This window comes from Aegilops tauschii, chromosome 7 (assembly GCF_002575655.3).
Source record: "Aegilops tauschii subsp. strangulata cultivar AL8/78 chromosome 7, Aet v6.0, whole genome shotgun sequence".
NCBI classification, from domain to species: Eukaryota; Viridiplantae; Streptophyta; class Magnoliopsida; order Poales; family Poaceae; genus Aegilops; species Aegilops tauschii.
Genome location: NC_053041.3, coordinates 322,697,804 through 322,715,251, shown reverse-complemented (window position 1 = coordinate 322,715,251; position 17,448 = coordinate 322,697,804). Strand labels below are relative to the sequence as shown.

Below are 17,448 nucleotides of genomic sequence, written 5' to 3'. Positions count from 1 at the left end.
GGCAAGGGTATTACATTTGATGCAATTGGAATTTATCTAACGACTAAAGTTGATTGGGTATATATCCAATGACTCACATCGACTTGGATCGAGATCCGATGGTCTGTGTCGCGAGGAGATTCCAATCGGACGGTCGAGAAGTTTTGAGCTCCGAGGAGGCTCAGGTTCGAACGTGAATCTAATTATCTAGACATATGCGAGGAAAAAGGTAGGAGGGGAGGAGGAAAATTGGCGGCAACACGCGCCTGACGACGGGGATGGGATGCATTAGGAGGAAGGACGGATGTTGGCGGCGTAGAGGATGAGCTAGTGTTAGGGATGGGGGCTAGGCCGCGAGGTTGACGCAACCACGTAACCGTAAGTGCAGGAGGACGCAACTAGGTTTTTATTCAACACAATGCTGCTGCCATTTTATATCCATATGTGAAATGACAAAAATGCCTCGGTGGGGACAAGGATATTACATTTTGATGCAATTGAAATTTATCCGACGGCTAAAGTTGATCTGGCAAATATCCAACGACTTATAGTGATTTGGATCGAGATCCGACGGTCTGTGTTATCCAGAAGATTTCAATCGAACGGCCGAGAAGCTCTAAGCTCCGAGGAGGCACATGTTTAGACGTCAATGGGATGGGATGGGATGCCATAAGGGCGGAGGCCTTGCTGCACGAGATCCCCAACCCCAGTCCGCTCAACGCCATGATGGACCCTTCCTCTTCCTCCACCGCCTCCGCTCCGGCTGCCTCCACCCACAGCAGCGATAGCGGGGGGCCCGCCGCCGCCCTGTCGGCAGCGGTGGCCACGGCATCCCGGCGGTTTCAGCACCTGCTGGACCGGTCAACTCCGCACGTGGGCCGCCGTTGGCTGGGCCTCGCTGGGGTAGTGTTGGTGTACGCGCTGCGCGCGTGGTTCGTCGGCGGCTACTACATCGTGACCTATGCCCTCGGCATCTACCTCCTCAACCTCCTCATCGCCTTCCTGTCGCCTCAGGTCGACCCCGAGCTCGCCGAGGTGCTCGGCGAGGGGCCCGCGCTCCCCACGCGCTCCTCGGACGAGTTCCGTCCGTTCGTCCGCCGCCTGCCTGAGTTCAAGTTCTGGTGCGATCCTTTGCTCTTGCCTGCGTAAACCGGATTCTGTGATGTGTCATAGTTATTGCACATCTAAGTGACTCAATCAAACTAGAAAGATAGAGAAAAAAGATAAAAGAAAATGCTTGCATGGATCTTAGCATAAAATCAATGACATAGGACTTAGATGTGCAATACTTAGAGCACATCTAGATGTACTTTAGCAAAACTGTATGTTTAATAGAGTAACTGGGTAGATGCGTTTTTCTTGCTTGCTTGATGTGTTAGGGTCTTCTCTGTAGGTGCTATGATGGTCCGCGAGGATCTTTGAACGCTCCATTGAGATTTGATGTTACTTTGAATGTGCTGGCAACTAACCTACGGACAAATTGCTAGGGATGAGATGTACAGAATAATCCTCCCCGTGAACTTCAACTAACCTCCCCGTAATCCTAACTACCCCCCCCCCCCCCCCCCCCCTCCCTCCCTTTTCTCCCCTAAATTAATCTCATAGGATTTCTCCCGTAAGTTTTGTATTACTCGCGAGCTTGAGATCTTGATAATATGTGAGAGGTGATGGGGTTACTTGATGGTAGAGTTTTTCTTTTTTGAGGGTAGAACTTCTTGGGTCGATAGGTGAGCAGCCAATTTCTGTCTTGGTTGAATTGCGGGTTTTTCGGAGATTGATGCGGGAGTGGGACTTAGCTGGTTCCTGCAAAACTCTTGTGCAGCCATGCATGACTGCTTGTTATTTATTTGCTCATTTTATGGCTATGTTCCATGTAGGTTATCCTGCATAGCCAGTTGCATGACGGTGACTTTTCTACGCCCATAACAATCCTTTCGTGTGTACTCCATGCCAAGACCAACAAACTTGTACTTCTCTTCGCGCAACCAGTCCTCGTACAAGGCAATGGTCTCCTCCACCTTGCAAGGCTCGTTCGTGTACCACACGTCGAGCTTGGTGTTACCATCGGCAACTATCGGATGGTACTTGGTGGTGTTCAAAAAGTCGTCCATGGCAGCGAGCAGCAAGGTGCCAATGGAGATTCCTGAGACTCTGCGACGAGGTTGGGAAGTGCTGAGGACGGTGGGAACTGCCTGATGTTCTGTGGCTACAATGCGACGTGGAGACCTCAAAAACACGGCCAGTATTTAACCTTGGCGAAGGACGTTTCAGTTACCATGCGCATTAACGTGTGAACTAGGAACAACGAATAGACGGTTGTGCTTCTGCAGCTCGTGGAACCATGCACTTCCTATAGTCACAGCTGTGCAAAAATATTTGATGCCGTGGAGAAATCGAGGAGCCTCTAACTTTATTTTACGGTAACTGACACACTGAATAGTCACATCGAACAACCGCCACATCGGTCATCAATTCCTCCATTGAACAAAGACCACCGACAGAAGAATCCAATGAGGCAAACGAAGAGCCTACCGTAGACCTTAGATCCGAAGGCCAAAACTGATCCGTGCCTCACCTAGCTAGATTCACACCGTCTCTCCCTCGGTAAGCTAATAAAAATGATCCAATCAAAGCTTCGCACTGGTCTTTGGTTCTGTGAATTCTGTTCGCTTGCTTGGGAGCTGCAATTTGGCATGGGATCCAATTTTGTTTAGCATAGGTGTTCAAAGTAGTGGGGAAATAAAATCCAGTGTAAAACACAAAATAACTTTTGCTATTTTCTGAATGTTATGTATTTAGGGCAAGTTCTTTTCATCTTCTGAGACAACTTCTGGGTTGCGGAATCTTGAGCTGAAAAGAACTAGAAAAAGCCTCCTAGCTGCCAGCTCATGGCCTCCGTTTCCCTCAAAAAAATTGTTGGATGGAGAATTGGCGCCACTCCCAATTTCCAGCTGATTCCCGAACTTATGTAACTTGAACAAACGTTTTTTTGGCTTTGCCCCCCTTTTCATCGTTTTCTACCTAGCGCTACCACCTCGGCCCCCCGAATCCCCAACACGTCCGCTGCTGCTCGTCCTGCTCCCACCTTACCTCGTCGCATCGACCGGTGCAACTGCTCGTCCCTGACGCTGATCCGCCTCCTCTTTTTCAATGCCGGTGGACGCATGGGAGTTGGAGGCGGGTGCGCTTGGCAGGTACTGCACCCTATCACCGGCATGCTGGCAGGCTGGCACGTGGCGCTGAACAACATCATGTTGGACCAGGGCAAGGGCGCCCACCGCAGCTCTGTGGGCGTGGGCACGTGTGGTGAGGGCACCAGGGAGCACCGGCTGAGGGTGCCACCTCCCCCTCCTGACGCTTCTGTCATGTGCTGCATCGCGACAATGCCGTAGAGCATGCTGGTGGTGGGCACGAGCTAGCACCCGTGGTCGGCTGCAGGAGCGTTGTGGCCATGAGCTTGTTGCTGTGATGCTACTGGTCGCTGTCACCATTTTGCTTATCATATTCAATCTTCAGTTCCGTAGGATTGGGCGTCCAGGCTCCAGTTTTGATTATATTTTGAGTGGTACGGGTATGCAGGAACAGAATGTTTGTTATGTGAATGTTGTGACCAATTTTGATGCTAAGTTGGCAGTGGGCATGCTATTTGGGTGTGGTTATTTCTTATTTGGACTATTATGTTTAGTAGATAGAGGACATGCTATGTGATGTGGTGCTATGTGAATTTTGATGCTTAGCACACAGTGGGCATTATAAACATTTCAGCACACAACTCATACAACAATCTCGGACTGCAATAGCTGAAAAGAACTGGACAACTGAATCTGTACGCAACTGTTTTTGTGGGCAGTTTCTCAGAATAAAATTCTGGAGAATCTGGAGCTGAAAAGAATGAGCCCTTGGTATGATCTACTGAACATTTTCCTATTCCCATCTTTTTTTTCTGAATTGCCGAACACTTCCCTATCCCCATCTTGGCGCGCACTCCTTCTCTTACAGCTAGCAAAACTGAAGCTTTGGTGCATGCATGCAAGTATAACGAAAAAAGATGATGTCAGCAAATATTATTTTATTTTGAAAAATCAGAATGATTTAACTCCCAAATAGTATCATCCAATTTACAATCCGTTTTCATCACTAAGTTCGTCATGACGAGATCTTTGAAACTAGATCTCATATGGGTATGCCCTGACATCTCTTTTTCGGGTTAAAAATTACGAAGCTGCAACATGTTACTTACAAGCTACTCACAAGTAGTTATTCAACATGAAAACTAGAACTCTTGGAATGTTTCAGCGACTTTTGAGAGCTCAGAAGTTATCATTGTTACTATATAAGTCATTGTTATCGTCTTGAAAAATTATCTCGGTTGGATGTCTAATCAAATTTTTGGGAGCTTAGAGATTACCAAGCCAAGTAAATGTGTCAGTTACCAGATAACAATGTTTAGGATATCGGTAAATTGGTACCATATCAGTCGGGTGCTGAGTACGGATAAATAGGAGAATTTTCCAATTAATCGGCCAATGAATCAGTTAATCGGCTATTCGGTGACGCACCGATTAGCGATTAACTGACCGAGATGCCGATTAACTGGCCGATATTTGGAACAATGCCAGATAGTTCAAGATATACTTATCAACTTTAAAACTAAATCTCGCTGGTAGCCAACATTATTTGAGCTACTGGATTGCTCACAGTCCAAACAGTAATGTGCGAGCTAGGTAGCGATTGCCTCGAAAATAGATCTCACCAGAACCACCATTACTTCATCACTAGTATGGTGGTGACTGTGACATAGTATGCTGGTTAACTCTCATGGTGATAACTGTTGTAGCATGAGAAACTTGGGACCTACATAATTGCCATGTTGGTAAGTATAATTTGGATGTTGGGTAACTATACTGAGTGGTTATCAGGTCACTAAAGTTACCGAAGTACTCACAAGTTGTCCTATATCTCACTGAACCACCATGTAAATACATCACTACAGTGGTGGTGGTCACTACGACCTGTTATACTAGTTAACTACAATTGTTTCATGATGTAACTTAGCTTAAGGAGCCGTGTAACTACGTAATTGCTATGTTAGTAACTGTAGCATAAGAGCTGGGTAGCTACATAATTGCTTTGTAACTGTAGCATGACCAGCATGACCAACTGGGTAGCTGCATAATTGTCATGTTGATAATTGCGACTTACAGTAGTAGTGTTATGATGGTAATTGTACTATGGATAACTGGGTAAATATATCGGCCGTGATACCTGAAACTTGAGCATCAGTGAGAAACTGGGCAACTATATTAGCGTTATGAAGTCTGAGTGACAAATTAAGCTTGAACTACCGAGTAACTACATGGTACTTTGATGGTAACTGTAACCCGGACAACTGGGTAACTAAAAGTGCCATAGTGGTAACTTCAATATGAAAGTTGGGCAGATATTGTAGTGCTTTGATTACAAGTATCTGTAACCAAAATACCTCAGTAACTATTGCAATACTAATACTGGGTAATTACGTTGTTTAACAGTAATAACTGTCACCTAGATTGTTGGTAACTCCATCAATTTCATGGAGGCACTGGCTCACATGTGTTGCTTTGCCAAAGCAGCTTCCCCACCATGTTGTGTTCCTTTGCACCACCTTCCCCTCCTAACCAAGGTTGTAGACAAATCACTCCTGTGTAGACAGTCTACAAAACCTACAGGATTGGCTGCTAGAGATTAGTCATTCTGAGCACCTCATCAATCAGGCTGCGCTTGAAGCGGAGTTTGGCGACAAGGCAGTCGTAGGCGCGTGAGGACAAGAGCTGGGGAAGGCATTGTAGAGAGTATTGGGTGTATGGCATTATGTCGAGCATGTGGTGGGCGAGGCATGGCATAACATTGAAGCTGCACATGTGACGCAGTGGGGAGGGATGCATGCTGGAGCGGGCGAGTTGTCATAAGTGAGACTACATTCGGATCTCCAGCTTGGTACAAACGACTTGAGATGCGCCACATCAGGAGTATGACATGGGTAGGACTATGTTGCCAACTCGATGGAGTGGAAGCTCACGTCGTCCAAGACTAGAGGAACCCACCATGGCAAACACGTGACCTCCGGTCCCTAGCCTGGCCCCCTCAACCTGCCATGGCAGCAAATCCACTTGCCACGGTATTTATGCCACGCCCCATGGGGTCATGTCCCTATCCAACTCGCCCCCAGGCAAGACTAGGAGCCTCTGTTGGTGCTGGACAGGACATCTTGGTAGAAAATCTTGGAGTGGAATAGTGTGATGAGAATGCCGGAGAGGGGCAATGCTGGGCGCACATGCGGCTTCGGAACCTGGAAAGAGAAAATATGGGTACATGGTTGATGATAGAGTCGTGGAGTGTGATTGCGGGAGAAAAGTAAGAGGCAATTAAAGAGGGGAGCGACGCGTCGCCCTTAGATTCTAGATCGGATGGTGAACAGATTGTTTGGCCTAATGGTCGCCACATAATTTTTTCGAACACAAAAATGTTGTCGATCCTTCACATTCACATTTAGATCTAACTGGTACTGCATTAGACATAAGATGAGAGTAGGAATAGAGTTTGGAGGGTCGGTCGAATGAGCTAATATATCGCTTGCTCATAAGGTAGTTTTTTTTGCGGGGTGCTCATAAGGTAGTTGAATACATGATTTAAGAAATTGGACCATGCTAAAGGTTTGACCCGAGGAGTTTGGAGGGTCACTCAAATGAGCTAATATGTCGCCTACTCATAAGGTAGTTTAATACACGATTTAAGAAATTGGACCATGCTAAAGGTTCGACTCGACATAGATTGACCCAAAATATACTATAACGATACCACGTTTGTTTTTATCCTACTTTTAGATAATTTTATTTAAACATATTAGAAATATTAAATCTGCGTAACACAATAAATAATCTTCTTTTTAGTGTGGGTACAAGCAGACAATCCAGAAATAGGCAATCGACTCACTGCTGACATTTATTTTGAGGAGGATTTTCAAAGGAATAAGGACATAATACAACAAACAAAAATCAAAGTAAGAACAAAAAACGGTGTGGCAGTGAACTTCTGCTAGATGCAAGCCAGTTGACCTATTGATTCTTTTCATTTTGCTACTCATTTCTTGCCGAAAAATTTGGGTATGCATCCTCGACACATCACCCAATATGCTAGAGCGCCGAAATTTAGGTGTTTGTGTTAATCCACCATGAAGGCTGATTTTATCATTAAACACGAAACAAGTTTAATTGACGGGATAAACACCTATTACTTTCATATGTAATTTTTGTTTGTTAATAGTACTAAAGGTTATAAATAATGGGATATGTTGGATTAAACTGGTTAGTTATGGGTCGAGGCTAGGTCCAGGTCCATGTGGGGTTGGAGTCGGCTCCTCGGACGTGGCTCAAAGCAACTGCCGTAGCAGCTAATGTCCACTGTTCTCTATCTTCCCATCTAGCGAACCAGCTTAGTGGTCTAAAAAGACAAACACTAATCAATACTCCCTCTGTCCCATAATATAAGAGCGTTTTTGATACTACACTAGTGTAAAAAACGTTCTTATATTATGGGACGGAGGGAGTAGAAATTAAGGAGTGCACATGCTAGATTGTCCGTAGGGCCAAAAACGACAGAGCCGTGTTGTCGTTGTTTTGAGACCGACAATACTGTCGAGAGACAACAAATTTGTTCGGAGAGGATGCTAGCGACGAATCGAGATGGTAGCACAAGAAGCAAGCAATTTACCTAGGTTCGGGCCCTCCCTGGAGAGGCAACACCTTAGCCTATGGTGGTTGTATTGCTTGAGTGCTTGAAGAGATGTGTTTCTTGGGTTCTAAGCTTTCGGTGGTGGCGGCGGCCGAGGAAAAAGAAGAGGTGTAGGTAAGACCCTAGCTAGTCGGCTCTAGAATGCTGTCTTTGTCCCACAAGAGCCCCCCTAGCTTGCCTTATACTTGGTCGAGCTAGGGTTACATTGCTCGGGTCGGACTAATTGTGGGCTCGCGCCCCTTGGTCCCTTGGTCGAATCGGACCATGCTGTGTGTGGGTAGCCGCCTGCTTCCCTGTCTCCCAAGTTGGTTTGACTCGTCACCTTGGTCGATGTTGTAGCTGACCCTATGCTTGCCTGGCATGTCCGAGTGTCATATCCTTGTCAGTAGCCCCTGATTACCGCGTGACCTACCTGGCGGGAAGTCGCCTGCCTAGGACTTGTTGAATTTCTGCAAAAAAGGATGAAGAGAGAAGGAAACAAAAGCCTATCGATGACCTCCCCGTCGGGCAAGGACGCCGTGGCGGTTGAGTTACGAGCGGGTAAGATTCGGTGGTATCCAATTACTTCAAGCGGGTGGAGTCCGGCTATTGTCAGTAGTAGGTCAGAGTCTTGAGTGGCACCTGTTAGTCTGGTCGGGCCGGTACAGAGGTAGTGTCCCCGAGGAACACCCTCACATCTCTTTATTGAGCCGAATCTCTAATCACGGTGCCTGATGCCCTTTGTTAGGGGTCCAGCTCGTGACCTATGGAGGGTGCACCGTGACCGCCCTACTCCCTAGTGTATCTGGGTAGCCTAGACCGCGGGGGTCAACCATCGATACCCATGATTGACGGCGCCTGAGTCCTGAATAGCTAGTCTTTGGCTAGGGCCTATGGGAGACTCGCCTCTCAGGTTTTGCAGTCTTGCAAAGTCCTATTGGAGGCTCGCCTCTCATCTTCTGCAGTCTTTGCGAAGTCCTGCGTGATGGCGCATGCCACATTTGCGTTTCAGCAGCCCATGGCAAAAGGGCTGGAGGTTCTCACCGCCCCGTTGTTGGATTGAATAGGCGGGGGAACGAAAGCGTGTGTAGCTTGGGCTTGCCTCAATCTTCGAGGCGGGGCCATGAATGCGCCGTTTTCTCGGAGACGTGTGTCCACCTTGGTGGGCGCATGCGTGCCAGGGCGGGAAGGTTGGTGTCGGGGCGCGGGGCTCGACGGAACACGACACCCGTGTTTCCTCCCTCGTCCCCTTGTATAAATCAAGGGGCAAGGGGAAGGCAATGCCTTTCACCTGCAAGTCCATCGTTGTTGCAAACCCTTCCCATGCTGTGGCCTGGCCGATCTCCTCGCGCATCACCCTCCCAAGCTGGCAGCTGTCGCTTGTCTGATCTTTTCCATCCGGCGACGGCCACCGCTAGCCCATTCTTCCACCGCTTCTTCGACCCTAGATCTGCGCCTTTCCCATCTTTTTTTTTTGACCGCTAGTGAAGCTCCTTTGTCAGTGGCGGACAAATAACCCATGGGGATGCTCTCTGATGCTGTCCGTGGTAGGACGGAGCGTCTGGTGACATCGTAGATGGAGTCTCCTGTGAAGCGATGCCGTCCTTTAGCTGGCTCTACCCCGTCGATGCCTTCCGCCGCTGGGTGGGCGAGGCTTGCGAGCCGGATCCCGAGATCCAACGTGTAAACTTGGAATGAACCATGGCGGCAAACTTACTATAGATAGATAAGACCTCACTACGAGAAGATAAAATATATCCATGTGTGTCGAGAGGGATCATTTATAAAGATAATATAGTAGCGATTGCCTCCTTTCCAGGCAAAGGGAGTTGGACTCCGCACTAGACAGTCTCGCTAAGACACACCACCGGAGACGGATCTAAGAACACCATGTCAGACTAAGGATGAGAGGCGAGACCCGCATAAGTGACCAAGACGATGATGTCATCTTGAGAACAATCCGTAAACAAGGCCAGGCAATGGGAGTTGGACCCTACACTTGAGCGAACAAGATTGAAAGTACGCTGAGACGGTCTCGCTAAGACACACCATCGGAGTCGGATCCAAGAACACCACGTCAAACTAAAGATGAGAGGCGAGAGCCGCATAAGTTACCAAGACGATGATGCCCATGTTGAGAAGAGTCCGTAAACAAGGTGTCTGAGGCGGACAGACTGGCGGCGGTGGCAGTGGAGGGAATGTGAAGCCAATCAGCTCCCAGAGACCTTGGGAATGATGACAGCGAGGGCCAGCACCAAGTAGAGCGCCCGTGTGACGATCTTGAATAGAGCAAGATTCAAAGTCAAGAATGACCCTACAACCGGAGTCAATAATCTGACCACCAGAAATGAGTTGCATGGTAAGCCGAGGAACATGAACAAGATCAGAAACATGAAAAGGCAAAGTGCTAGAATGCCTTGGCCATTGACCGAGAGGGATGTACCATCAGCAGTAAGAACATGAAATGAGAATCTAGTGGCCAAATAGAGGACAAAGTTGATGAATCATGAGTCATATAAAAAGATGCTTCAGTACCAAGAATCCACCAAGATGTACCTGTCTGTGTAGAAGGTGGTCTCACAATGCCAAAAGAGTTGGTAGTAGAACCAACAAAACTTGTCAATGGAGAAACAGGATACACAACTAGTACGCGTCGTAGTTGCGTAATTTCCTGCTCAGACAAGGGCTCAACTAAAGAGATCGATGTAGATCCACCTGACAATGGAGAACCAGAGGCAACAAACAGGCCATGAACACACGCAACCTCGTGCTTATTGAAGGACACATCTGAAGTAGTTGATATAGAAGCTTCGAGAGAGGAGCGGCCACCATCACTTGTGGAAGCCGCTAGAGTAGGAGGAATAGCATGAGCAGTATCACCTGCAGAAGCCAGACGAGGTCGCATGCAGACAAGCACCAAGTGCCAAGGGAAGGCGCATGTGTGAGGCGTAGACAATGGAGCGATATGCACCAACACTGCCGGCGAAAGTCCCGAGGAGTCGGTGTACAATGACAATCACCATGCGCGGAGGTCGCAAGAGGAGTCGCCGAAGAATGACCACCACGGCCCGTGGAAGGCGTCAGAGGGAACGACCTCACATGTGGATGAGCACCAAGCACCGAGAAAAGGCGCGTGTGCGAGATGGGATCAATGTAAGGAACACTGTCAAGAACCAACGACGGCGAGGAAGGTGTGTACCTGACAAAAACTTCATTCCTGTTTTTTTTTACTTTGAAGGCCAGTTGAATGCAGTCACGCACAACGCACAGATACGGTGCATGCATACAAGAGGTCGTAGCTGCCGGGACCAGCGGGTAGCAGAAGCAACATCCGACAAGTTGCTGGCGGGAAGCTGCAGGTGCAACAACAGCGGGACGGCTGGATCCATCGACGATCACGGATGGCTGGAGCACTCGTCGACCTCGGACGTGGAGTACGGTGGTAGGGGGTGGGCGATCGGGGACCTGGGGCCCAGCGGGGGAGGTAGTGGGCGGCAGTGGGGGATAACCTGGAGGGCGGCGGCATGGCTTGACCTGAGACATGCTGAGGTTGGCAACGCAGAGACTTGAGGTGGGAGATGCGAGTTCGATAGAGAGAGAGAAATTGGGATGTTAGGGGGAGCCAGGGAGGAGGCAGCGACGTCCAGCTAAGAGGGGGATGTTGGTAGCACAAGAAGCTGCGACGGAGACTGCCATGGCCAGCCAAGAGGGGGATGGCGGCGGCGTGAGCATGAGATTGAATCGGAGCATGAGTTGCATGTGCGGAAAAAGATAACCTAGAACTCTTAATACCATGTATGGAAATATGCAACTCGTATATGCAGGTGGCCATAGGCCAGTATATGTACATGTATAGGTATGGTACAATATGCAGAAAGCCCCTTATAGAACGGGGAAAATACAAATGGTACACGGCTAAATACTTATAGCTCTAAGAGGCCCTTTGGTTAAAGGTCTAACCCAAGGCAATGCTAAATTGCTAATATCTGCTCTCATAATTTAACACGACAGCAACAACAACCAACAAACCTTTTAGTCCCAAACAAGTTGGGTAGGCTAGAGTTGAAACCCAGAAGACCTTGAAACTAACTTATGGTTCTGGCACGTGGATAGCTAGCTTCAGTACACCCCTGTCCATGGCTACTTTGGTGATATTCCAGTCCTTTCAAATCTCTCTTAACGGACTCCTCCCATGCCAAATTTGGTCTACCCTGACCTTTCTTGACATTGTCTGCATGCCTTAACTGTCCGCTATGCACTCGCGTTTCTGGAGGCCACGTATATCCTCATTCCAGAGCCGATCCTTGTGTGTCCATATATCCATCCCAAACATGCGCATCTCTACTACACCTAACTGTTGGACATGTTGTTTAGTTGGGCCAACATTCAACACCATATGACATAGCGGGTTGAATCGCTGTCCTATAGAACCTGCCTTTTAGCTTTTGTGGCACTCTCTTGTCACACAGAACATGCCAGAAGCTTGGCACCACTTCGTTTCAGGGCGCACCTCTTGGTTGGCTTGCCATATGAGTTATGTTCTCTTTATGGTTTCTTTTGTTAAACTATTGTTGATATGAGTTAACTCAAAGGGCATATGTCATACAAATTCTAGTTTTTTCTTGAAAAATTCATACAAATTCTAGTTGGTATGGTACACGTATTCTTCTTTAGTTAAACTCTATTGGGTGGCATATTAGCATCATTACAAAAAATATCATTACTTATGGATCATTCCATGGTATAATGTTGTTCTCTGTTTAACTGCTGATTTTTTTTGCAAGTTATTCAGTATTCAAGCAGGCACCCTTCAAAGCCTGCATATGATTGCATTCCCTCTAATCAATCCAGTATCATGCTGTAATCACCACCATTTGTTTTCTTGTAATAGAAGATTTTACAATGGATAACTTTACCATACCCAGTGTTTGCTGGTTTGAGCCAACCGCACTATTCAGCCATTACAGCACACAGTCAATGGGTTTGACAATCTGCTGCCAATGGTTTTCTACTTTTAAGCAGTTCTTCTGGTTTCCTGGTTGGTAATATGTGACGTACCCTGCTATTTTTCCATGATAATTCCTCAATGTTTTTTTGGCTGTATTGATATTTTCCAAAAATGTTACTTTTGACTTTGCATCTAACGTTTAAGGTTTGTTGTTTTTGTGCTTTATATCTGTGCCGTTGTCATAAAATCATGTCAGCTGGAAAATTGAGTACCATCTACGTTGGAAGATATTGAACGTTGATTAGCATCTTGTTATTTGCTATGATTATGGTGTTTATTGCACCCAAAAGGACGTTAATCTATGAAAAATACCATTTCGTCAAGGTTTTCCTATGCAGTTGATTTCCTTGAAGAATATAGTTAACTTCTCTTCATTTTTTACGGGGTTAATTTTTCTGTGAGTGGGCAAAAGATAATATTATCATTGAATGACCCATCGTTTGTGTTCCTTGCTAAGACCTTCACTCTGTTTTCTCCTTTGCAGGTATTCTATAGTTAAAGCATTCTGCATTGCTTTTGGCATGACATTCTTCAGTGTGTTCGATGTGCCAGTGTTTTGGCCTATCCTTCTTTTCTATTGGGTGGTGTTGTTTACTGTCACAATGAAGCGTCAGATCCTTCATATGGTGAAATACAGATATGTTCCGTTCACCTTTGGGAAACAGGTACCTTAGATAAATCATTTCAGTTAGTTCTACAACTTGCTCACATAATCTTAATATATGTTATGTTGTTGATATTTGGTTTATTTGTCAGCGTTATAATGGGAAAAGGGCAGCTTCTGCAGATGATCTCACACTTCCCAAGGATTAAGTATATGGGAATTTGGAATGGTGAAATGGTGAAATGCTTTTGTTAGTTATGAAAACGTAAGAGAGAAATTGCTTATAGTGGCTGCACCCTACGGGTAGCTCCTCACAAAGATGTGAACGTTGCAATGCTAACATCAAGCATTATGACCTCACTGAACCCTGATATCTTCACAGTGCTGAGAATAGGCCTTGGTGGCCTAACCTGGATTTCCGTATTCCCATGGTGTTTCCCCGTAGTGGAGCACGGAGCTAAATGACTGTACACATTTGTTGCTCCGTATTTCATTGTATGTCATATATAATGTGGAGAAGATGGCCCAGAATCCTGTATACTTCCGTCAAATGCTTTATTCAACCATCGTTTCTTGCCGGCGTAATTGCCTTGCTTATGCAGCGTGAATAATATTGATAGACTTTGTTGAGTTGGTTTACTATTTCTTAACAATTTACTGAGGTAGTACTAACTAAGAAAGGAATAATTTGTCTCGTCTACTCCCTCTGATTTAAAATGTCTTGCACTCCCTTCGTATCAAAATATATGATGTATTTGCAGTTCAAAAACGTCTTATATTTTGATACAAAGGTAGCATTAGTTTACAGAGGTAGTACTAATTAAGAGGGAATAACAGAGGTCCAAAAAAGGAAAAAACTTACATAGGGTGTTATGCATTCGAACACCGGTCCTCAAAACGGTCATAGTATTTATCTGTGGATGCGTGAACGCCGGTTCTCAAAACGGACGTAGTATTTATCCGTGGATGCGTGATTCAGGAGTTAGCCATCCAACACTCTTAAATCCTCGCCCACCATAGAAACAAACTCGAACAATACAAACATAATTCATGCAATATGACTGGAATTCATGCAAATAGACATATAAGTTCAATCTATTTTACATAAACTAGACATATAAGTTCAATATATTTGTCATAAACTAGACGATATTTGTTCGTTCAACTTCAACTAAAATGTAAAAAACCCTAAACTAACTTGTAGCGGACGGGGACCTCGTATGCCTGGCCGGCGGCACCTCCTCCCCGTCGGAGTGGTCCTTCTAGTGGCGGAAAGGCCCAAGGACGCGGCAGCCCTGCCCGACCATCGCCAGGCGCTCACTGAGAAGCCGCACCGCTTCCTCCTAGGCTTGCGGAGGGCTGCCTTGGCCAACGTCGATCGGGAGCCCTGTCCTTGCCCCTGCCGGCGGCACAACAGTGGAGGTGTCGCGGAGCGACCAATCATTCCAAATCTTGGCGACCGCCTCGTCGAGCTGGTAAGCGGAGAGAAGAGGATGTGGAGTGTGGTGTGGACGGCGCCTGAACCATGCATAAGTAGGCATGGCCAGGCGAACAAATGGGCAATCGGCTTCAATGCGGTGCACCAGCCGAAGTAGGCTTCTCGGTCGCCGCATCGGCACTGAAGCGGCGTCGCCCACTCGTCCGGTCTCATCGCTCTGACCGACATCAATGCCGTGTGGAGTCATGTACACTCTACAGTGGGTTGACCGACATGATTGCACGGCGATTGCTTCGCGTAGAGAGGTTTTTTTGGATGGGGTCGGCTGTTGGACACATACGTGGCGGTGGACCTATAAGACCCCATATGCGGTACTATTTTAAATATACTTTCAATCCATTTCTAGAATAGAAGCGCATATAATACCCTAGAAACATATGACTTCATATCATACACGCACTGTCTTATGTCGCGGACTTTACGAGTTGAATATCACAACTGTAAGGGTTTTAGATCCAGACATTGTGCTATTAGCTACGACACTTTGAGAGTTCGGCGAGGGACTGAACGCGTCTAGCTTCCTAGGTCATGATTGGTCAGAGGGAGGAAGAACAGAAGGTGGAACACACAAGTACCCAGGTTCAGGCCACCTTGATGGTGGAATACCCTACTGCATTTGCTCTTTATTTCATACTGTGTCTGGATACAATGTGTGACTTGAGTTGCCTATCCCTCGCTTTGTGAGTTTGTAGCCTTCCCCTATTTATAGGGCATGTCGGGACCTCTCGCGGAGGCTCTCATTGGTTAAATATTACATTGGGTAGGTTGGCTCTAGCTTGTACCGACGGAGTATGGCCGTGTGCACCATGTGCGTACGTGCTTTCGATGATGATTCTCGGAGCATTGCATTACACCGTGGATGTTCGGACGCCCCCTTCTTCGTACAAGGGGGATCTGCGATGAGGTACCGCCACTGTAGCGGCGTGCGGAGCAGGCGAACCACCCTGTAGCCATTCTTGTTGACTTCACCCATACAAAGATCTTACCCGAGCTCGTGCGCGTGGACTAGTCATTCAGCCCCCATCCCTACGCTGGACATGGGCAGTAGTGATCAGGGTATGGGGGGTTTACGAACGAGCGTGAAATCAGGATGCTCTCTCTTCGGCCAGATCAATAGCATGCAAGCACCACATCCCGGGAAGCCTTTGTAAAGCGATTCTCGGGAAAAGTTAGACCCCGTACCCAGAACCATTTCATGGCATCTTGCGTCAGAGTTTACCAGGCTAACTGAAGTCTTTTGGAGCTATGCCCTTGTTGAAGAATACCCATGGGCACACAGTCGAGACCTAGCGCACCGTGTTAGCAAGACCCTGGTTTTGCCTACGCTGACAGTAGCCCCTGGTCCCGTCACCCGCCTCTGCCGTCGTCGGGCCCGAGAAGGGAGACGGGGCCTAACCTTCCCTGGGCCTTGACGCGTGGTGGTTGGCCCCGCATGGTGGGTTTGAGTGTCAATAACTTTTCTGCCATTTCGTTTAGTAATATCTTGGCGGACGGTTTTGTTAGACGGAGGTAGCGGGGGCGCCTTGATTCCTGCCGCAAGCTTGTAGCTCATCCTCGAGAAGCGGAGAACGTGGGCGGACTACCCCATGGGATGGCCGGTCTTCCTTCCTCTGCCACCTGGGGTTATAAAGGGGATGCCAAAACGCAATCCTTAGTTCCCCCATCTTCATCCTCTAGCCCTCTCGCACCTCCGTGGCAGTGCTTTCCCGATCTTCCACCTCCCGCCTCGAGTTAGGTCTCTCCCCACCCATGGCGTCTCGCAGATCCAAGCCCATCACAGACAAAGGGAAGGGAAGCAAGGAGGAGGAGGCGACGCAAGAGCCGGAGCTAGACCTCTATGGATCTGAAATCACGGATGAGAAGAGCGTGCAATAGCTCTGTTTCTTGGTTGGTAGCGTGAAAAACAAGTGGGGGCCCACGGTGTTGTTTTCGGTGGGCAGCCGGGAGGTCGGGGAGGATGTTGTGCCCATCTTCGTCAATTTCCTCGCCGCAGGCTTGGTACCTCCTTTTTCTGATTTCTTCCTCGTGGTGCTGGAGCACTTCCAACTCCATATGCTGCATCTGCACCCGAACACGGTGCTGGCCCTAGCCATCTTTGCCCATCTCTGTGAGGGATTCGTCGGAGTGCAACTTTCGCTGGAACTTTCCGGCACTTCTACTCTCCTCGTTGAAACTCCAAGGACAACCAGACTTCTGGCTGCATGACCTTCCGCCTTGCCGGGAAGAAGGGGGATAAGAACTTCATTTTGATGGAGCTGTACTCTCATGTGAAGGAATGATGCCGGAGCCGGCTGCTCATCAAGGCCTTGCGAGGCCCCCCTCTGCTATAGGAACCAAGAGCTCCTCCTCCCATGATGAAGCGCAACTACTGGAAAAGGCGAGCCACCGACATGGGTTTAGAACCAGTTATTTGGCGCATCCGATTGTTTGCGGAGTGGGGTCTGGACGACCGTATGGTGGCGAGAAGCTTCGCATGGCTTCGCATCACCCCCTCCAAGTCCGGAAGGAGCCAACTTGGCTGCTCGAGAGCGCCAACTACCCCAAGCGTCTTCACCGGGCCGCCATCGACAATGAGAGCCTGTCGTGGATCATGGAGACTCTGTTCCATTC

The 17,448-nt window shown here is 47.7% G+C and overlaps 1 protein-coding gene across 1 annotated transcript; it reads left to right on the top strand.

Moving 5' to 3' along the window:
* Positions 1-611: 611 nt before the first annotated feature.
* Positions 612-13,925, top strand: LOC109778471 (protein RER1A). Its single transcript, XM_020337040.4, has 3 exons — positions 612-1,100; positions 13,221-13,401; positions 13,493-13,925. The coding sequence occupies exons 1-3, from the start codon at positions 634-636 to the stop codon at positions 13,547-13,549; spliced, it is 705 nt and encodes a 234-aa protein (XP_020192629.1). The 5' UTR covers positions 612-633; the 3' UTR covers positions 13,550-13,925.
* Positions 13,926-17,448: the final 3,523 nt, after the last annotated feature.